At 50.9% G+C, this 23282-nt stretch overlaps 1 protein-coding gene across 1 annotated transcript in view; it reads right to left on the bottom strand.

Annotated features, from left to right (window-relative positions):
• Window positions 1-18549, bottom strand: part of VWC2 (von Willebrand factor C domain containing 2) — a 121864-nt gene extending 103315 nt beyond the window's left edge. Inside the window, exon 1 of the mRNA XM_061197523.1 lies at window positions 17848-18549. Within this exon, the coding sequence (XP_061053506.1) occupies window positions 17848-18537 (690 nt within the window). The 5' untranslated portion in view covers window positions 18538-18549. The remainder of the gene's footprint in view (window positions 1-17847) is intronic.
• Window positions 18550-23282: the final 4733 nt, after the last annotated feature.

The following is a 23282-nucleotide window of genomic DNA, read 5'->3' as shown; positions in this document are numbered from 1 at the left end:
TAAATCCAGCTTCAACACATCTTTCTGTCCTGTGCTGCCAGAAAAGGCCAGTGGCGTGGGTGAGAACTCAAAGATGCCTCGTGTCACCTGAATCCTGCTCTCTGACGAGCAACCACCATTATATTTCCAATCTGGAACTTCGTCCTGTGGCTGCTGGCGTGGGTGCCATGAAACCCCACTGATTCCAGGCTGAATGCAGATGCCTCCTCAGGGACAGACAAATGAGAGGCATGAAAATCCCAGCATAGCTTCCCAAGGAACTGTAATGTTTTCATAGATGCGATTAATTTGTGAGCTAAGAGGTGTCAGCCCAGACCTTTCTCAGTTAAAACCATTCCACCTAAAATAAAGTCTTCTCTCCATTTCTCTATTTTGTCTATCACCAGAGAGGTTCCGTTTATGTTTCTAACCCCCATAGTGTTGGATCCTACAATGACACAAACTAAGATTAACATGAAAACAAAGAGAAACCCTGAAATCCGGGCTTCCCTCTCCCTTCCTCTTTCCCAGTTCCTCGATCCCCCCCTTCCTTCGAATCTCCATAAGCCCTGTAACCCTTGAATTCCTCCGGGCGTGTTGGCCAAGAGCACCGTGTCCTGTCACTGAGAGCCCGACTCCCAGCCTGCAGTCAGCTGCCAACTAGATTCAGTGCAACTCAAAGGCCAGGGCGTGTCATGTCTCTGTCACATTCAGGATGATTATAGCAACTGAGCTGGTGCAAAAGCTGCACAGGCTCAATAAATATTGACTGAGTCAAGGAAGAAACCACTGAAAGACACAAGAGCTGAAATTAACTTGCACAGCACATGAGGAGAAACATAAAAAATGAAATCTACAGCTTTGCTTCAGGAAGGGCTGCTCACCACCTGGTAAGGAGCTGCTGGAGGATTAGATACCCACACAGGAGGCAAAGGAAGAAAGAAAAATCTTTCCATTATGAGGGATCAGGATGTGGATTACACATTTAATCCACAAATGGAAGAGAAGATACAGATGCTAGGATGATATAAACACAAAAGCAGAGGCTTTACAGAAGGGATCCGACAAGTGCATAAAGGGCATGGCTAGAAACAGGGTCCCTAAGGGCACAGCCTGAGATCAGGAAGCAAAACTTCGAGATTCTGGAGCAATCCAGTCCTGCACGTGGGGAGCAGGTGTCACTCCACCCTCTGCCTATTACGTCTTTCCTAACTATTCTACTCCGTGTGTCAGTGTTTCCCATATATCGCTAACATTTATAAGGAGTAGCTGAGGACTCATACTCTCTTACTTACCCAGTGGACAAACTTCAAATCCAAAAGTGGAAGATGTATGATGTGGACACACCCACCCTGCAGGCTGGGGATTATGCACACGTGGTTCCGGGGCAGTGATACAAGAGCAGGCTTCTCAGCCCCACCACCAAGCTCTCCACCCTCCACTGACCAATCCCATAGGCTCACAACCGAACAGAATCCTGTATTCTCACAGGGAGATACACCCAAGTCGCTCACCTCTGTGCCCAGCATGGCTGGGGAGCTGACACATAAAAAGAGAAACGAACAGAAAAGCAGGCAATGGCAGATGGCAGCTGAGCTGTGTGCATATTACGGCTTTGAAAGGCAAAGCTGTCTCTTGGAGTGGGAGGGAGAGGAAAGGGGTCAGACTGGAATGTGGATAAGTCAGCTGGGGAGGATAGAGCGGGTGGAGAGGGGCACCATCGAGACAAGGAGGGGCCTCGCCAGCTCCACGGTTCCCTCCTGGGGCTGAGAACCTACCCCAAAGAGACTCAGAAATCTAAACTGGAAAGCACAACGTTTCCCACCATCAGCAGAACGAAAAGAATTGTTCTAAAACTAAAGAACAAGATCTCAGTGTTTGTGCATTTGAGTTTTGTTTACACATTATGACCCTGTTGTATAATTATTCTGATAACTTCCAATTAAGAAACAAGTTTCCGTGTACAGAGATAAATACAAATTTTAACCTTTTTTTTTTCCAGGAGTAATTTTTCAATAGTTCTCAAAATAAAGATCTAAAGTAAGTGTTTTAGAGTTTGGATACTATATCGTTTTATCATTTCATTTTTTTCTTTACCTCCAAAACAACAATCTAAGTTAAAGTTTTGCAATCAGATAATCTTCTTAAAACAAAAAAAAAGAGAATTCCTCTGTTTAAGCATATCTTCTCTCCCCAAAAAGGATGGTAACTTCTTTAATAACCTCTCTTTATTTTTCTGACGTTACATTTTAATAGGATAATGTTCATTTTATTTTAACAAAAATTTAATGTGATAAAATCAAATGATATCTGAAACTAATAATAACAAAGAAAGGGAAAAAAAAAGAAAAAGAAGAAACAAGAGGCGGGAGCTAAAATCGCCCTTCGCTGAAAGCAGTCCTGGGCTTGGCCCTGGATGACAAGCATCCTCCCAAAGCCACTGTCACACTTTTGTCACCAGATGGCGAAAGTGTCCTTCCAGCTGCTTAGTGTCTTCCCAAAAGTGCCCAGAGTCACACTCGTGAGTGCGTTGCACTTAAGGGGAATCCCCTTCTACTTAAACCACAGGTCTCATTAGCTTCTGATAACCGGGAGCTGTGATATTTTGGAGCTGGAAGAAAATGCAGGAGCAATGCTTTTCAACTCTGCTTTTTTATGGGGTGAACACACACCCAGGGGTCGGGTGAATTGTCAAGAAACCCACACAGCAAGGCAAGGCAGCGGCCGGAACGCAGCGTCTGGTCAGGCCACTGGGTTCTGCTCATGTACCATCTTCATGAGTATGTCCTGGGCCACCCTGCCTGCTCTGACCACCCTCCCCTGACTCCCTGCAAGATGCCTGGAAGATGCTATGCAGGTCCCAGCTTTCTTTTCAACAGTCACCTCAAACTAAATCCTTTCCCAACCTTACTCAAGTTTCCTCAACCTGAAATATCTTAAACTAGAGCAAGGCTCTGTCTCCACCCTGGGAAGCAGCAGGGTCCTGCCCAGACACAGAGGCGCCCACCCAGCAGCCCATGTCTCCCAGGCTCCGCCCACTGTCTGAGCTCCCGTTGTCCATCAGGGCCAGCAGGGAGGGCTCCAGCCCCTCCGTCCCCACCCCCCATCTTCCCTCCCATGGGAATAGCAGCCCTGAAGTGACATGAACCTGATCCACGGCCACCCTCCAGCCTCCAGCACAAGCCAATGGCCACGGATCTACAGCAAGCTGCAGCTTCCTGAGCCTTCAGAGAAGATTCTGGGTTTGTTTTGTTCTTTTTGTCTTTCCACTGGCTGTCAGAGAACGGATTTGCACACAAAGGGACTTAATTAAGAACTGTCCCCAGGAGCTGTCAGCTTGCAGTCTCAGGAAGAACACGACTCTACCACACACACACACACACACACACACACACACACACAGCAGATGAACAGAACAACAGTCTGACAACCCGACAAGGCACTGCTTTCTTCTCAGGCACCAAAGACTGACTTTTACAGTTTAGCTTGAGGCAGGACCCCCTAATGTCTTGCAAATCCTCTTGTGAATAAATTCCCTCAGATAAATATGGATCATGCAGGAACTCACTTATGAGGGGAAAGATGCAGGCAGTGTTTACATGGTGTATTTCACTTGGTGGCAAATAGATGAAAATGAAGAAGGGTGCTTCTTCTGGGCTGAAGACCTGGGGAATGTCCTGGAAGGGTGCTGACCTAACAGATCACACAGTCCGATCACATGCAGCAAAAACCTGCTGGCCTCCTGTTACAAACTGAATGCCCCCCCTAAATTCATATGGTGAAGCCCTCACCCCCAATGCAATGGTCTCTGGAGGTGGAGCCTTTGGGAGGTCATATGGGTTAGATGAGGCCAAGGTCACAAGGGTGAGGCCTTTGGCGGGTGGGATTAGTGTCCTTGTAAGGAGAGGAGGAGGGCCCTCTCCCCACCAAGTGAGGACATGGTGAGAAGGCGGCCATGTACAAGCCATGTCAGCAGAACCAGACCCTGCAGACACCTTGATCTTGGACTTCAAGCCTCCAGAACGAGAAGTAAATTTCTGTTGTTTCAGGCACCCAGTCTCGTGCATTTTGCTCTGGCAGCCTGAGCTAAGACAGCACCTGCACCCCCATTTCTGGTGGAGGCAAGTGTGTGCCCACGGTGGACCCGCCCCTGGCGCCCAGCCCTGGCCAGCTGCAAACAGAGCCATGCAGAGAGGAGGAGGAAGGGCCAGCAAGGCTCGGAGTAACCCCAGGGCCACAGGCAGATAGGCTTGGAGTGCTACCCTGGACCCTGGGCCCAGTCTCTCCTCCCACTTGGGAGTATGGGTGATGGTGAGATTTTTTTTTTTTAATTAATTAATTTATTTATTGATTTTTGGCCGTGTTGGGTCTTCGTTGCTGTGCGCGGGCTTTCTCTAGTTGCGGCGAGCGGGGGCCACTCTTCGTTGCAGTGCGCAGGCTTCTCATTGTGGTGGCTTCTCCCGTTGCAGAGCATGGGCTCCAGGCGGGTGGGCTTCAGTAGCTGAGGCACGAGGGCACAGTAGTTGTGGCTTGTGGGCTCTAGAGCGCAGGCTCAGCACTTGCGGCACTCGGGCTCAGTTGCTCTGCGGCATGTGGGATCTTCCTGGACCAGGGCTCTAACCCACGTCCCCTGCATTGGCAGGCGGACTCTCAACCACTGCGCCACCAGGGAAGTCCAATGGTGAGATTTTGATGGAGTAGCTCTAATAGGTACTTTGCCTATTCACAGATTTCTAAATTAAGACCTTAACAGAATGGATGTGATGCCAACTGGGCGTGACCATCTACAGACTGGGGCTGAAGGGGGGGTGGGGGGAGGCCCTGGGGGCAGTTTTGTTAAAGCCAAACTCCTCTTAAAACATGGGAAGCTCTAAACCCTTTTTTTTTAGAATTAGTATAAAAGATTAAGGATAAGTCATCCTTAGCAGAAAGAAGCAATGAAAAGGAAATGGTTTTCCTTTAACATATAAATGACTAAAACTAACTGTCTTCCAAGAGTAGGCTTTTAAAAGATGGGTGTGAGGTGTGACGTGGGGATTGGTTCTCTCAGGGATCACAGATTCAGATTCTTTCAGGGATTCGTCATGTAAGAACACGAGGCAGTGAACTAGGTGCATAATAGGGAGTGGTGGGGACTGCAGCAAACGGGGAAAACACTTAATGTATTGAAACCCATGTGCATATCTCTTCCTAATATAGACACACACACACATTCACACACACACACATTCACACACACACACACACACACGCGCACACGAAGAAAACAAAACCATGCTGCTCCCTTTCGTCATTCTTCATTTGAGATGGCAGTAATAACGTTTAAACGCTAAGCAGGGAGCAATGAAGGTGACCAGAGTGTAACTGAGCAGGACCCAATGGGGACTCCCCAGGACAGACGCCTCCCCATGTCCTCTGCCTCTGGTGCCTCTCTGAAGTACCCAGATAACAGTATCTGATGCACATTTCCTGAGTTGTTTTCCAGATGCTAAAACCCTCACCAAATGGAAGATGTTAACTACTTGATGACCATAAGCCCATAGCCCCAGGCCTCCTGGAGCCTAAGGACTGATAATGTTAACCCCTGTGACCCTGCCCTGTTCCCTCACCATCAGCTAATCCGAGAATTGTGCACCTCACTCCCTCACCTGGCTTTTAAAAATGTTTGCTGAAACCCTTCGGGGAGCTCGGGGCTTTTTACGGCATGAGCCACCAGTCTCCTTGCATGGCCCTGCAGTAAACCTTTCTCTGCTCCAAACTCCGACGTTTCAGTTTGTTTGGTCTCACTGTGCGTCGGGCACACAGAATTGTGCTAACGAGAGGAGAGCTGACCCAGCTCCGGGAACAAGGCTCACCATCGCCAACTAGGACGTGGCCACCTGGACACATCTGAGGTCGGAACCTGGCTCCCATCAGCCTGCCTCGGCTGCCAATCACCCAGCAAGTGCTGGACCAGGGCGGGAGACCGGGGCACAGGCATCCTCGGCTCACACCTTTGGCCCCTGCACTTCCCCTTGAAGCTGAGCCTCTTCCAAAGCACCCTGACATTACAACAGGCCAGCCCAGCGGTTTCTCCAGTTAATGAGGTCCCTTTCCACAGTTAATGGGGTTTAAGAGACTGCGGGGCTCACTCACAAGAAAGGGATCCATCTCTGAGCTCAGATGCACCCCTGAGAGCTGACCACTCAATTGTGTCGGCCGCTGCGTGGTGGTGTCACCCTGGAGCAAGATGAGCTTATCTCTTTGACTCCCTGGAGGGCACAGGAGGCCAGAGGGGACTCTGCTGCAGGAGGTGACCTGAGCTGAGGGGTTGACATCACAGCACAGTTTATCCCTCAGGCCACCCGCGTCCCCTGTTCCTCACAGGCCCAGGGAAAGGCAGCAGCCTTGTCAGAATTCTTTCTTTTCCTACCCCACGCTCCCTGACATTTCTGCCAAGTGTGACATGGCTGGACTCCCAGCCTATTGAGGCAAAGGTGCTCCGGGGGGCCCTGCTCCACGTGGGAAGGGACTGCCAGCATCCTGGCCAGCTGGGGACTCCCTGCACTGCGGCCCCAGGGGAGAAAGGTGCCACGGTGACAGCCGTCCACTGGCCAAGGGCCCTGTGTCCCCAGAACATAACTGTCAACAATGAGAGAGCGTGACCGGGGACAGAGCTACGGCTCCTGACACCTTAACAGGAATGAATAAATATGAGTCCTGGCTTGCTTGAAACTAATTTCGTATTTTGTTTCAAGCCTTCTGAAACAAAAATATTGAGATACTTTTTCAAAAAATGCATGAAATTTAAAAATAAAATGTAAGTAAGAAATTGTTTTTAAAGTTGGACCAGGGAGATAGATATAAATGAGTGTAGCATGTCAACCTCTGACAAAAGCAAAGACATGATACAGAAGGGCCAACCTGTCTGGTACGGTGTATGTTAGTATTTATTTCTGAGCTGCTTCAGGAGCAGGGGGCATATCACTTAGAAGTGGTCTGAATTTTCTTCCAGGAAGGGCAGAACAGTTGGCCATGGCCTACTGGAGCTTGGTGCCACCTGTGACCTGTAGCCCTGGACGACAGAAGGAGCCTTTGAAAATGTTCACCTATTTCAGAATTTGGCCTAAAGCTGCACCAGCTCCCCAGCAATCATCTTTTTCCAAGAACATTTAAAAGTTGTATTTAATGGCATCTCCTGTTTAAGGATAAATTTCACAGCTCAAAATTCAGTGCAGGACACACCAACCCCTGCAAGGCACGGGAACATGAGCTCCACCACCAGCTCGGCTGTCACCACCCTGGAGACCCCCACTTTTGTAATCGGCAGTCGGGGTTCTCAGCCCCAGCACCCTTGATATTGGTTGTTGGGCTGTTCTGTACCCTGTAGGATTCCAGCAGCCTGTCTGGCCTCCGCCCACCAGATGTCAGTAACATCTGCCCACCCCAGTTATGACAACCACAAACGCCTCCACATGTGGCCAAAGCTCCCCCGTAGGGACAATGTGGACCCCAGTTGAGAACTACTGATCTGCAATTTAGTGAAGGATGGGTTTTGATCCCTTCTTTCTTAACTCTGTGCCTCTGCTTCTGGGATCCTGTTTTGCTTCCTGGATTTCAACCTTTAGATTGCATCTGGAACTTCTTTTAGTAAAGGTTTTTTGGTAGTATGCACTCTATTTTTGTTGAAAAATATTTTTGTTCAGGCTCATTCCTGAAAGATAGTTTTGCCAGGTACATACATTGAATTAATGCTTATTTTCTCTTTGTTCTTTAAAGATGTTCTTCTACAGCTTTGGGTTTTTTATTCCTTTTTTCTTGGCCACGCCATGTGGTTTGCAGGATCTTAATTCCCTGACCAGGGATTGAACCCATGGCCCTTGCAGTGGGAGCACGGACTCTTAACCACTGGACAGCCAGGAAAATCCTGGCGGAAATTTTCTATTCTTGACGAGATGTCATGGGTCAGCCTAGTTACTGTTATTTTGCAGGTAAAGTCTTTGCTCTGTGCTCCCTCTTAAAATGTTTCCTTTCTCTCTGGTGTTCTGCAGTCTCACTAGGTGTGGTTTTATACATATACATACTATATATATATATACACACATGTATGTGTATACATAAATATTTTATATATACTTAATATATGTGTGTGTGATATATATACACACACACATACATATATCTTTCTTTAGATTCTTTGGGATTCCTGAATCAGGAAATAGGGGTCTTTCAACTAGAAAGTCTCCGGCACTATCTCTTCATCTTCTCCACATTCTCTGCTACTTCTTTCAAAATTCTAATTGGATGTATGTTAGACCTTCTTTCTCTATCCTCCATGTACCAAAACATTTCCTTCCTATGTTCCATCCATGCACCTGTGTTTCATTCTGGGCAACTTCTTCAAATCTACCCCCAGATTCACTAAATTATCTCACAACCTGCACCTATCATCCTGTTAAATCCTCCCCTTGAAGATTAGTTCCAATTACTGTAGCATTCCTTTATACAGGCTCTATGTGATTCCTTTCCAAAGCTGGCAAGTACTTGGTATATACTGATGTGGTTTACCCATCCACTTGATTCCCGCATTTATTTCTCTGTGCATAAAAAAAATTCTCGTTTGTATCCCAACATCTGGGTCTGATCTGACTGTGTTTGTCTTGGCTGACTCTTGTTTCTGATGCTCTTTCTTCTTGTGTGTAATTGTTATTTTGACATCACATTCCTTGGAACCTTATTTGTGGGGATTCTCTGTGGCTGGAGAGTGTTTGCCTTTGTCAGATACCTGTGGGTCCTGCCAGCCTGGGACCACTTTAAATAAAAATATTCCACATGGATTATCCAGAGCACTCAGGGAAGCATGACTAGGGGCTCCACATCCACAGCAGGGCATGTGCAACTGCTGAGAGGGAAGCCTCCAGCTCTGCCCAGTGCTGAGGCCGTCCAGGGGGTGTGTCTACACTGCCCTCTTGCAGGACAGGCTCTTCCGGGGAGTCTGCTTTTATGAGAGGTACCCTGGTCTGACTCTCCCTACCTGGGGCCCTGGACTTGTGACATGGCCCAGCCTGGCCTCGAGTACCAAGAGTCCAGGCCCTGGGCATCAGTGGACACCCTAAGACAGCCTCCCCTGAAAGACTGGCTTTCCTCTCTGGTTTCATACATCTACCTCTACGGACTAATTTCTCTTATTTTTTTTGCCATTCCTGCTGTGCTTTTGAGAAGATGTGTTTTATTGTATGCGATCCAGGATTTCATGAGTTTTCTAAACAGTGGGTTTTCAGCCTATGAGTCTTCCATATTCCCAGGTAAAATCATTTCTGCCATGAGGGGAAATGCACAGAGCCACACGGCATCTTAATTTTCCATTGCTATGCATTTCCACGGGCCTAGGGCTTCCCAGAGAGCTCGCAGGGCCACGGGCAGATGCCTGACATCATCCTTTTCTGCATCCATTCGAAAGGCACCCTCTGTCCTGGACGCACCCCAGTGCCCGACAGAAATAGAAGGAGAAGTGAGATCCAGCTGGCAGGATCTCAGCCTTGGAACAGATAAGCAGCAAGAAGGATTTCCGGCTACATAATCAGAACCGTGCCTTGAAGGATGGCTACAGGGGATGCAGACTTGAGCGGAAAACCGTATCCTTTACTCAATCTCACAACTGCGCTATCTGAAACAGGCTCTGGTCTTTTCCCTAGAAAGCTGCCCCAGGATTCTTCTTCCTCTGTCATTTAAACACAAAGCATTAACAGCACTGGGATCTAGGTGAGGGGCCTCCACCTGCCTACCCTGCAGACCACGACCCCACCTGACCAACCTCTGGGCACATCACTCTCTATAGGGTCACTGCCCCTTGATTGGAGGGACCTGATGGTTTGTCACTGTATATCCAGGATGTAGCCCAATGCCTGCAAATATTTATTCAAAAAAGTATTTTTGAATAAATAAATGCAAGCATGAGCTTTCTGTTGGGACTTATCAGATCTGAGAAGGAAATACTTCTGGGAACACACAGTCCCCTAGAGTCACTCTCTAACGGTGAGGAAATTCACAGGCCATCTTGCTGGAGACCAAGCGCCGTGTGGGGCAGGACTGCCGCTGAGATGCACAACTCCCCAGGCCACAAGAGCAGCAGGCTTTTGTTCTGCTGTTTGTGTGGAGCTCTGCAGGTTCTCATCTCTCTCATTTCCTTCTCATAACGAGAGAGACAGCAGCACCCTCTCCACGTTTTCCCGCCCGCTAATAAGGAGGTTCTGAGTATTGCCCACGGGCACAGGGATGAACCAGAACACAAGCTCACGTCTTCAGAAGGTAAGGACTCTGTGCTCAAAGTTCTAGAAACTGTCCACCCCAACTGAAGGACAGGACTGGAGAGCATGGCCAGGGTCCTTCCCTCCTCTGATGCCGCCAGCTTGTCTGATCTTGAAGAAGGTAGCCATTTTCTAGGGTGAAATTTCTCCACTTGCGAACAGAGAGCATGACAAAGCCACATGGCTGCAGGACCCCGGCTAAGTCAGGCCAAGGGAGGAGGGGGTCAGCTAGGGAGCCAGTGCCCTTCTCAAGGAGCAGCTTGGCCCTGGCAGACGGCTGCTGCCTGGGGCTCACCCCGTTCTCACAACAAACCAGCAATTGGAGTATTTGTAAGAACCTCTCACTTGTTAAATGTCTGCTCTATCACACAAACATCTGATATGCCTTGAGCCAAGCAGAGCACCTTCCTGGGCCGGAGCCGGCTGTTGGGCCATCAGTCTGCCCCCGCGTGGGCCTGATGACCTCTGAGGTCCTACCCACAGTCGAGATCTGGTACCCGGTCCACTGCATGCTGGAACCTCCCTCCTTGCCCACAGGGAGCTCCTGGGATCAGTGCTCCTCTTCTCCTTACAACTCAAGATTTTATACTTTGAAGGCCACAGATACTCATTTTGTCCTCAATGGCTTGAGCAAAACACAACATAAGTCCACATAAACAAACACTTACCCAAATTGATTCAGCGTTTACCGGACACAAAGTGGGCCAGGCACTCCAGGCCTGTACAAGCCTTCCCTTTTCCATGTACCAGAAATTCTCCCAGCCACACCCAAAATGCCCCTCCATCCCCATGGGATCAGGAAGGTAAAGAGGCAGAGTTGGAAGGAAGTGTCCAACAGACGAGGATTCAAATCCTGACTCTCCCATCACTAGCTTGATGACTTCAGTCAAGTTACTTAACTGTTTTGAACCTTAGTTTTCTCTCCTTTAAAAAAAAAAAAAATACCACCAGCTCATCAGTCTACTGTGTAAACCCCGCCCCCCCAACATATAAAACATATAAGCAATGGATGAATGTTGGTTTCCTTCTTCCCAACATAAAAGACTAAACGTTTAGGTTAGCAGATATTGGTCCTGTCTAAAACTTCCATAAGACATTTGGTCCACACCCAAAGGTCCTTGAAATTCGGTCCTATCCAAAGAGTCCATGCCAAATGGCTTCGGACAAGACCAAATATCAAGGACCTTTCTTCTTTTTTTATTACGTATAGTTGACTTACAATGCTGTGCTAGTTTCTGGTGTACAGCAGAGTGATTCAGTATTATATTATATTAGTATATATACTTTTTCAGATTCTTTTCCATTGCAGGTTTTTACAAGATACTGAATACAGTTCCCTGTGCTATACGGTAGGTCGTTGTTGATTATATATTTTATATATAGTGGTATGTATGTGTTAATCCCAAACTCTTAATTTATCTCTCCCCCTGCTTTCCCCTTTGGTAAGCATGAATTTGTTTTCTATGCCTGTGAGTGTATTTCTCTTTTGTAAAAAGTTCATTTGTATCTTTTTCTTGGATTCCACATATAAGCAATATAATATGATATTTGTCTTTCTCTGCCTGGCTTACCTCACTTAGTATGATCATCTCTAGATCCATCCATGTTGCTACAAAGACCTTCTGCTATGGACCAAATATCTTATGTAAGTTTTGGACCGGACAAAATGGTCTTGCAAATATCAAGGACCTTTTGGCAGAGATGGAATATCTTATGGACCAGAGGTTTTATGGAAGTTTTGGATAGGACCAAATGTCCTGTGGGAACTTTTATAGCATTTGTCTCATACATGCAAATAAAGTACTGCATGGAACATGTAAAACAGCAGTCTTTCACGTTAGGTTTCCCCTACCTGAGTTAGGGACACATCTGAAAGGTCTAGGGAAACCACATGTACTCTCCTTTCTTTAAAAAAAAAAAAAAGTTAACATTTAAATGGCATTAAACAGAAAGGCAGAAACAAAGAAGTCCAGAATTTGCCAAATCTTCCTAGAAGCCAAAACAAACTCAGTCGTAGCAATAGCACACGCATGAAACTGACTTACAGGAAAGAACATAGACTTCACACAACTTCGTTCATTTTCGTCGGCAAAGGAAAATAATAATGGTATTGTTTTGGTTTAAGTAACATCAGCCAAAAGAATATAAATACTATTAGACTGAAAAATATGGAGAATTGTGTCTTTCTCTTTATTGGCACTTGCTCATAATTGCAGTAGAGATCTACTGAGATGGAGCTTTTGGTCCCAAATTTCATGTAAGTTGTTTTTCATTAATAAACTCCGAGAAAGGAGATTTTGCAACAAGTTGGCTGCTGAGGCCCCAGGAGAGGCTTGTGACTCAGTGGTCCCGGGTCATCTCACCTGTGACTACCTCGTTCACTGATCTTCTGTCCAACAGTCCCCATGCTCTGCAAGACAGCCCAGCAAGCAGCACGTATCAATAATTCATTTTCTCTTTTTCTTCTAAGACTTAATACAATTGCCAATCAGACCTCCTGATCGGCTACGGTAACCAACGTGGACACACAGAACTGATATCATCCCAACCGAAAGCAAAGTGAAATTTCAGTTCTCTTGTATCTCAGGGAGTCGCGTGCATTCTGTTAGGTTCTACAAAACATGGAAACAAGCTTGCAGACCCTGTTTCTGTCTTCACAGTTCCCCAGAAATCAGGATTCCCAGGAGGGGAACAAGTTCTTTTGTTGCTCAAAATGGAATCATGTTTTAATTAATGAATTTCAAATTTGACTTGCTGCTGGCCTGTATGGTAGCTCTCAGGGGCAAATTTAAAAGTGAGGGCCTCATACGTATGATACAAGGACCCATTGACATGAGTAAGTAGCACAGTAATTCCTGAAGTGGAGCTCAGAATGGAATAGACACTAAATCACCATGATCTGGGTGGGCGGCTTAATTATGTTTATCAGGCATTCCGTGTATTACCCATCACTCCGTGCCTTCTCTACAAATTCTTTCTTCCAGTCATATGTGCTGATGCATCCTTGCCCCACTGCATTCCCTACACCTCCTTGGACCCAGGCCTACGAGGTCAACTCTGGTCACTGACCCTATGTTACAGGCTGCATTGTGTCCCCTCTCAAACTCAGGTATTGCAGTCCTAAACCCAATACCTCAGAACGTGACTGTATTTAGAGACAAGGTCTTTACAGAGGTAGTTAAGGTAAAATAAGGTCATATGAGTTGGCCCTAATCCAATATGAGTGGTGTCCTTATAGGAAGAGGAGATCAGGACACAGACATGCACAGAGGGACGACCATGTGAGGACACAGGGAGAAGGCGGTCCTCTACACGCCAAGGAGAGAGGCCTCAGGAGGAACCAGCCCTGCCCACACCTTGATCTCAGACTTCCAGCCTCCAGGGCTGTGAAGCTATAAGTTTCTATTGTTTAAGCCACCGGGTCTGTGGTACTTTGTTATACGAATGGCATGCCCCAGGAAGCAAGAGGGCACATGAAATAGCATTCGTGTATGAAAAATATAAACGAAAAGACCAGCTGCCTTACTCAAAGTTGGAGGCCTGCTGGTGTAAGAACAGGACACTTGGTATAATTTCAGAGGCAGTGGAGGACATTCTACTAGAAACTATGTTTTTATTTGAATATACAAATTAAACTGCAAACATCCCTGGAGGGATGAGGGTATTACTCTAATTGTTATTAGCAGCTTAACAGTATTTCACTGAAGGTCTTCTGCTGACATCTGCCTGAGATCAACCAGGCTGTAAGGAATGGGAGCTTGAATGGAGTAAAGAGCCTTGGTGAGAAGGGGAAAGACAGGACTGAAGCACAGAGAAAACTGGGCAGAGAGTGAAACTCAGCAGGACCCTGTGGGGCCCTCCCAAGTACACAAGCCTTTCTGTGCATTCTATTTCTTGTTTGTAGGAAAAAGGTTTCTGCCTCCAAGACTTTCCCTGAGTTCCAAAGGGCAGATTCAAACAGTCACTAATTAGGGGAGTGAGGAAATGCAGAAAGAAACAGAAGGGCAGGATGTGGGAGGGTCCCAATTCCTCCTGAGGGATGGGCACAGATATCTGATACATATGCCTGAGCTCTTCTGCAGGAACTAAGGCCCCCGTCCCGGTGGAGGATGGTGACTTCAGGCTGAGCACAGATCCCCGGAGCACCGCCCTGTGACCTCACCACCAACCAATCAGAGGAGGGTTACACACCCTGAATCCCGCCCCCCAGGTTTTGCCTATAAAACCTTCTTCCCTGAAACCCACTGGGTCTTTGGAGCATGAGCCAGCCATTCTCCTGACACGGCCCTGTGATAAATAAACCTTTCTCGGCTCCGAACTCTGACGTTTCGGTTTGTTTGGCCTCACTGTGCACCGGGCACAGGGACTGCAGACACATACCCAGGACAGAGAAGCACGAGAGGGCAGGGAAGAGACATGCTCTGTCCAGAACACGTGCGCAATAGCATCACAGGCACAAGGATCCGGGGTTCCACCTTCTCAGGCACCCACCACGAGCTCCCAGCCTCCCTCAGTAACCTACTCTCTCTCGGAAAGCAGAGAACAGAAAGCGCCTGCGTGCCTCCCAAGGAAAGAGGACCAGAACCGGCCTGCCTTTCACCTCTCCTGACCTGGCCATGATCAGGAGCGTTCCAGACATGACCCTATGGCACCACAACCTCCACTGAATTACATTTTTTTCAGAGAAGCGCAAAGCGCTTCAGATGTAAAATACTTTCCTTTCCTGTCTTCCATGTACTGTGTGCTGTGCAAACTGCAGGCCTTGATGGGTCTCCTGGAAGCCTGGAGGACCCAGAGCAGCTACAGGTGCAGTTGTGCCCCACAAACCCCTGGACTCACAGCTGACCCTATACCCCTCTACGCTTATCCTCCCAACACTCCCTGAAAGCACCGCACCCTCTTTTGTTCATGGAATGAAACTTGCACAAAGCCACACTAAGTTAGGGAAATGCCTACGAGTGTTCCTGATACTAACAGAATGAACAAGCATGATATATACAACGCAATCGTTATGCAGTTGTACCTATCATAGGAGCAGGAATATAATGAAAATTTTATAGCAGCTGTGCACAGTGTCATCCTAGCAGCTGGTAATGATTGGATGAAAGTTAAGAACAAAGGATCACTTGAAGATGAAAGATGCGCTTAATACTCTAAAAATAGCTTTATTGGTATTTTAATTCTTACTGAGATTATAATCTTTCCAAGCTCCCTTTAGTTGCTATCATCTCCCATCTCAGAGTGGGAAACACATTCTACTTATGCACCAATTTTTGAAAACAGGAATCCAATACAAGGCATGTACGTATATACACTACCAAATGTAAAACCGATACTAGTGGGAAGCAGCCACATAGCACAGGGAGATCAGCTCTGTGCTTTGTGACCACCTAGAGGGGTGGGATAGGGAGGGTGGGAGGGAGGGAGACGCAAGAGGGAGGAGATATGGGGATATATGTATATGTATAGCTGATTCACTTTGTTATAAAGCAGAAACTAACACACCATTGTAAAGCAATTATACTCCAATAAAGATGTTAAAAAATAAAAAAATTAAAAAAAACGATCCCCCACCCCCATACACACAGGCAGCTTCATGGCATCCAGCACTTAGCAATGAATAACCAGAACAGAAGTTTGAATTCTTCCTTCTACCTGTGATGGCTGCTCTGGGATGCATTTGGGCTTTTGAGATCAAAATGCTAGTAATTCCTCAGCCTACTTCATGGGACACTTATAAGAAATGACTATGGAACTACACACAGTGCAAACAATAAATAGTATTAATTAAAAACGAGTTCCTCGTCTTTGATCTTGTAACACTTAGATTTTCCTATGAATCTAAAACTCCAGAGAATCGTTTGGCTACAGCCCCATCCCAGGCCAACATGGAAGGCCCCTCCCCTGGGCTCCACCAGCTCCCATGGCCAGCTTTACTTATGCACTTCCAGGCTGCACCCCAGAACATCTGGGGAGGCATCTGCCCAGCTCCCCAGTCCTCCAGGAGCATTTTGAGGGCAGGGTTCCAGACTTACTTCTGTAGTATGGCCAGGGCCTGGTTCCTAGTAGGTTTTCATCAAAGCTGTCTGTCTCTCCAAAGGGCTGAAGCCAAGAACTGTCTTAAACAGGTTTGCCTGGAGATAAACCCTGGGTGTCAGGTTGTTAGAACTCCAAGGAGCCTCAAGGAATGTTGGGCTCTTACCTTACAGATGAGGAAAAAGAAAGCCAGAGGGGAGATGTGCTTTGTTCCCATCATGCAGCCGATTAGTGGCAAAACCAGAATGGAAACTCATCTTTTCTGACCAAATCCCAGCATCTCCACACTTTCTACATTACCTATAGATCTGTCCTTCTCGGCTTTATATTAATATTTCTACAACACTCAGGAATTCATTCCTAAAACTCACTACACGCTGTCACATCCTGGGCACATTCTCAACTTGCAGATCTCAGAGGCTATGGTCTGGGCACCCTGAAGGATTCCTTCGCACCTGCCTCCTTGTTCAGCTTTGGGGGCTGGAGGTGCCAGGATGCCCTCTGCTGCCCGGGAAACCTCTGGCATGCCAAGTCAACTGGCCAAGTCCAGCTGGACTGAGCCGACCGTGGGGGACTGGAATGACGGAGCAGCTGTGCAGTTGTCTCCCAGGCTCGGTAGCGAAGAAGCAGGGCTTTTGGGGGGAGTTCGCCCCCGGCCAGCACAAGCGCTGGATGGCATCTCCATCCACGCCAGTGCCCCTGTGGGGCTGGGCTTTTGGTTCAAATGAGAGTGTAGGGGGTAAAAGCACGCTTGACACATGAATCTGCATCTTAACAGCTGTGTTGCCTTCCACACCTTTTAAAAATATTCTGTGTCTCAGTTTCCTCTTCTTTATCATCTGGAGATAGTAGATAATAATCTACTTTACTGAGTGGTTTGAGGTTTAGCTAAGTTAATACAGGTGAAAAATGCAGCCTGGAGCCTAACATACAGTAGGCATTCAGGAAATAGCGCTACTAATATTATTACCAGTACTCACCTAAAATAAAACCATTTTTAACCATAACCTGGACTTCTGGTTTTTGCTGTCGACTATGTTTTGGCATCCATTGAGCAAGCATTTTTTTCTTTTAATTTCTAGAACATCTGCCTGACACCCAGCACATAATCTAGGGAAACGGCTTATTTATGTGAATAGTCTCCCTTAATGAGCTATTAGCTCAAGAACACATCCCAAACAGCAGGGTAAATTACCCTGTGTTTGAAAACAGGGCGAGCATTTCGGCAGCAGCACTTTTAACTCAGGCGCAGCCAATTAAGGGTAAAAGTACAGCCAGTGAGTTTGCTCGGGCTGTTCGCCTTAGGGCCACGGGCTTCACTCTAAGGAAACCCTTTCATCGTGAAGACCGAGCGAATGCACGTGGACTGGGCGCACGGCTTTCAAAAATGACCTCTGCACTGAAAAGAGGGGTCGTGCTGAGGGGACGCGGCCACAGCGCCGCCCCCCTCTGAGAACCACAGAGCGCCTCTTCTCCACAGCGGGGACTCAGAGCCGGATCACCCTCTCCTGGGACGGGCGAAGTCGCCCTGGCACTCGCCGCTTACCACGAACTCCTCCAGGGTCTGGTAGGTCTTGCCCCGGAACTCGCAGTAGTTCTTCCTTTCCTTGCACTGCGGGCAGCACTGGCTCGTGTCGACGTGGATGCAGCGTGGGTGCAGCCGCGGGCACTCGGGCTGCGCGCACAGCGGCCCCTCCTCGGTGCACAGGCATGGGCAGGCCGAGGGGCCCGGCGCGAACTTCTCCCCGATCGCGTACACGAAGCCGCTCTCGTCCACGCAGCCCTTCCCCCGGTAGTCCGGGTACGCGTACTCCTCCGGCAGCTCGGGCGTGGGCTCTGGGTCTGGGCCCACCGCGTCCTGGGCGGCGGCGGCGGCGGCGGCGGCCGGGGGCTCTTGGTGCGGGGTGTCCCCGCGGGGCCGCCCCTGCAGGTCCCCGGCCCCGGCGCCCCCGCCCTGGGCGGCCCAGGCCTGTTTCTGCCTGCTCCACGCCTCCCGGCCGGCCAGCCCGCGGCCGCCCTTGCCCTTCCAGTCCCGGCCGCCGCCGCCCTCGTCCCTCGCCGGGCGCCCGAGCTCGCTCACCCGGCCCGGGCCGTCCCGAGACGCGTGCTCGCGCTTCTCCTGGCCCGGCCGTTCGGGCGCCTGGGCCAGCTTCTCCAGCGGGATGCTCGGGCTGCACAGAGCCACCATCAGGCAGCAGGTGAGCAGGAGGGAACTGGACAGCGCGCCAACTGCCATCGCAGTGGAGCTCGGCAACCCCTACCGCGTCCCGGCGGCCGGGCGCGCGGGGAGCGAGGTCGAGGGGCGAGTCGCATTCACAGCCCGGGGGCGCGCCGCCGCCAGTCTGGAGCCGCCGTCCCTGCGGAGAGAAAGCAGCACAGCTGAGCCCCGAGGCCCGCGCGCGCCCGGCCCGGCGGCTCCCGAAATGGACGCGCCGGACCCCGAGGGCAGGGGCGGCATGCCCGACCCCGGGGCACGGCCCGGGGTCCTACACATCCCAGACTGTGGACACGGACACGGAAGCGAGTCCCAGAAAAACACCGGCCCGCAGTGTTCCCCGTGTCTTCGTGATTAGCGGGTGGCGGAGCAGCGGCGATGCGGCTAGCGGGGCCCGCGCCCCCTGCAAGGCTCGGATGGAGCCACAGAACTCCGGAGCCCGGCGCCCTGTCCGGGTCCCGGCCACACTTCCCTAAAGGCTACTCAGTGGAGAATTCCGCAGTGGAGCGGTCGCTGACGGCCGTGCAGGAAAATAAGAGGGTAACCCTTCCTCGCTTGCCCGAGGGTGTTTGGGGAAGAAGGGCGCGAGGCGGGTAAGAAAGCTCCCAGGACCCGGTGACTCATCCTAACAACTTTGCAAACGCCACCAGTGCGGGGCGCAGACGCCCCTTCCCCGCCCTCCGCCCGAGGCCCGGTTGCCCAGAAGGTCCGTGACTGTCCCCCAGCCCAACCCCAGTTCCCGGTTGCGGGTCGGGGCTTTCGGAGGCTTTGGCTCCTCCACCAGCCACCCGGCAGCCGCTCAGCGACTCGGGGCGCAGACCAGAGACCCCTGCGTGGGCCGCAACGCGCAGTCGCCTAATTTCTTTGACCCAGGAGGGGTCGTGGCGGTGGAGCAGGGGGGCCCGGCAGCACTAGGGTGTGCGGTGGAGGAGGCCGGGGATGGCGGGCGCCGGGCGGGGCGAACCCCCCTCACTCTGCCTGTCTCCGAAAGCCTCTCTGGTTCCCAAACTTTATGCCGCCCAAAGGGGCCGATGGAACCCTAGACGCCGCAAGATGCTGGCCACCCAGCCTCTCTCCCCCAAGCCCTCCACCTCCCCTCGCTCTCCAATTCAGCGCGCCTCCGGGTGGCTTCCTCCCCCTCATCCCCACCCCCCTCAAGCAGGCTCGGGTCGTCCGTGCCCTCTGCCCACCCCCATCCCCGGCCCGGCGGACTTCAGCCCGGGCGATCACCCATATGTACAAACTTGGGCTTGGGTTAGGGGGGCTCCTCCCGAGCAGCAGGGAGGCCGGAAGGGCGCCCCGGGCGCGGACACCCAACATGGACCCTCACCCCCCGGGGGCGGGCGCCCCGCCTACGTACATGAGCACAGGGCGCCGGCCGGACGCGGGGCTAGCGGCGGGCGCTGGGGCAGCAGCGGCGGGCGCGGCCCCGGGGCGCCGGCGCCCATCCTCCGGCCGGCGGGGGCCCGGCGCGGGGCGCACCGCGGAGAGCGCAGCCCCACCTGCGCGCTTCGCCCGGCGCGTGCACCGGCTAGGGCGTCTCCGCTGGCAGGCTCATCGCACCGCCGGCGGCCGGGAGCCGTGGCCCCAACTCGCGTCAGCGCCCGGGCCGCCCTCCGCCGCTCATCCTCAGGTCTGGTCCCCGCGTCTCCGCGACGAATCGTGCCCCGGGGCCGCCCCGGCTCGGCCTCGCTCCTCTCCTCCGGCAGGCGCGGGGAGCTCCCCGGACCAGGCAGCCGGAGGCTGGGGTATCCGCGGCGCGTCGGAGTCAGAAGTGACGCCCGGAGCGCGGCGGGCGAGTGGCGCCGAGGCCGGAGTGGGAGCCCGCGCGCCCGCCTCCCGCCTCCCGCCTCCCGCCCCGCGCGCTCCCCGCCCCTCCTCTGCGGCCCGGGTGCGGGAGGCGTCGCCGCGGCGGCCGGCGCTGCCCAGGGGTTGGAGGGCCTCCCGCCCACCCGCCCCCTTCCAGGCCCGAGACCCACCTGTCAGTCTCCAGCGCAGCCGCCTCCCCACCTCCGCCGCCGGCTGCCATCCTCCGGCCTTGTCACTCACTCTCCGCTGGACATTTCATCTGAGCTTTTTCCTTTCCTTTATTCCTCCCTTTAATTTCTTCCTTCCTAATTGGCCCCCTCTGGCTTTCCTCCCCGTGGACGGCTTGGTCTTGCGACTGTTGAAAAACCAGAACCAAAGTGTGTTCAATTTGGAATTCGAAGGCCGTGTTAGCTTAGCAGCCTGTGGGAGGGTTTTTTTTCTCCTCTTTACATTCAGAAACCCGGAGGTATAGGCGTGTAAGAGACAGAAACTCATAAAAACCCGTTCAGCGTGCTTTCCGACTCTCTGCCCATCTCTCCCCGGTCGATCCCTATGTCCCCCATTTCCTGCCCGCACTCTCCTGTCACCAAATAGAAACATTTCGGGTTAACTTCGCTGGAACGCTAAACTGTCAAGCAGAGGCCTGTGTGATTCAGACTTGTTTTTACTCTTTGATCTTGCTCAGTGGACATGCTACTTTTCTTGGATAAAGGAGAAAAGGAAACTTCACATTAACCCCTAAAATGGGATTTTTATTCTAGAGATGTCCATTCCCAAGGCAATGGTTCCTACCCTGTCGTCTTAGAATCACTGAAAATGCTCAGATGTATAAACACACAACCTTTCCCCTACAAGGTCAGGCCCTGGGCTGGGGTGGGTGCTTTGAGACCAATTCCTCTTCTCTCCCACCTCTTGATAGTGGACAAACCAGATTTAAATGAACTGCAGAAAGGCCCTCTTCCAGCCACAGAAAGACTGGGCGAGAAGAAGCTTCTCCTTATCTACCAAAACAAAAACAAAAAAACAAAAAAAATGAAAAAAAGGGTTGGGTGGAGGGTTTCAATGTCCAGAAAGATTTAAGCCCTTCTGCCTTTGCAGTCCCTACCCCCCTTTTCTTCCTGTCACCTCGAGGCAAGAGACGGGTCGCACTTGCCTGTGGGACAGAGCAACCTGGCCCCCCAGTCATTACATATCATGTTTGTTTTTGTTTTGACAAGAAGGCCTCTCAGAAGGTTACACTGACATAGCCCCAAGTAGATGTGACGAATCAGAATAAAACTCTAATAGTATGTGCAGAAGATTCTACTTCTGGCTGACAAGTTGGTTGGGGGTCCGATGGAGGGAATCATGAAGTCTCTTCCGAGCCCACCTCAATCACGGGGCCCTTGAATCAGAAAACCTCTGTGCCAGCGCGCGTGGGCGCAGTGGAGAGCCCTGAAGATGAGACCGTAGGGCCCCCGGGGAAGGGGCCTGACGGAATGAGGGGCTAATCATGCTGCCCAGTGTCCCAAACTCTTCATTTGGGCAGCAACTCTCAGAGACAGCGTGATAGGTCAGACGAGATGAGGGGAGAAGTAATTTTAGAAGGATTTCTGTCCTTAGTGGCGAACAATGCCCAAGCCGCCTTGATTAGTTGAGAGATTCAAGGAAGTATCAGGGACTTTGCAGGTATCCAGGGAATCTGATCCACTCCCCCCTCCCCCCACAATCCCTCGCTCCCTCTCTCTCTCTCTTTCTTTCTCTTTCTTCTTTCCTTCCTTCCTTCCTTTCTTTCTTTTATCTACGTTCTTCTCAGGCTGCAGAGTAAGAGGTGGCAGCAGAAAGGTCTCTGGTCATGGAGTAAGGTGACATGGGTCTCACTGGGCTCCACTAGGGGACAGTTTTGTGACCTCGGACAAGTCAACTGCTGTCTCAGGGTCCCCATTTTCTCATCTTTAAAAGGAAGAAGAAAAAAATCTCCAAGTGGGTAGGAACCCCAAAGTGCTCTGGGACTATGGCATGTTTCTGCCCCCAGCCCTGTTTTAATCTGCTTTATTAGTCTTAAACCAACCAGCAGAAGCCCTGAGTCTTCGAGTCTGTGCTTAGCCCCCGGCCCATCCTGAGCAGCAGGCAGGGCAGGTGGGTTCCAGGCCAAGTTCAGAGTTGCCTCCTCCTCACCTTTTCGGTGCCCTGAGGCATAACTCATTTACCTTCCTCTTCACCAAGGCTTGTTTCTGTCTCTGTTTCAGGTCTTGTAGCCTCGGACTGTGTCTTAGCTCCATGGAGTCTGCACCCACCTCTGAAGCAGTGGCTTATTAGACAAGGGGCTGGAGCTGTGCTGGATTCATCTTCCTGTGTTTACAGCCCAGGAGGCAAATGAGGAGGGAGGGAGAGAAGAAAAAGGGAAGGAAGGGAGGATGGGACGGGGGAGGGAGGGAGGGAGGGAGGAAGGAAGAAGAGAAGGAAGGGAGGATCGGACAGAGGGAGGGAGGGAAAACTTGGAGAACAGTGCTTGTGCCTCACAGAGTCCTGGGCCCATTCATAGCATCTCACTTATTTCACACAGTACACCTGGTCTTGGGGACACCATTATTGTTTGCCATTTTGCCAGTGGGGAACCACACTTCAAGGAAGTTGTGAGTTGGCTGAGGTCCCAGCTCACAGAGCAGGAGCCAGGTGACCCTGGAACCTCAGACTCTAACTCCAGGGCTTCTGGTCCAGTACCACAGCTCCCTGCCTCGGTGACGCTCTGTCCCTGACTTACTGTACGTGACACGAGGTTCTCCCCAGCTTCCCAATCCAGCTGATCCCATGTGACTTCACATTCTGGGCCCTACTCTCCTGAGAGCACAGAGAGGCAGAGGGGATGCGAACGACCAGAGCTGTCAGTTCCGGGGACGTCCTTGTGGTCACATGTTTAGACCAGACCAACCGACCCTGGGGCTCAGTCTCTGTCCGCCGAGGAATTGGGGACGGAG

This window comes from Eubalaena glacialis, chromosome 8, assembly GCF_028564815.1.
Source record: "Eubalaena glacialis isolate mEubGla1 chromosome 8, mEubGla1.1.hap2.+ XY, whole genome shotgun sequence".
Classification (NCBI taxonomy): Eukaryota; Metazoa; Chordata; class Mammalia; order Artiodactyla; family Balaenidae; genus Eubalaena; species Eubalaena glacialis.
Note: the sequence above shows the minus strand (reverse complement) of the source record. Positions and strands in the feature narration are given on the sequence as shown.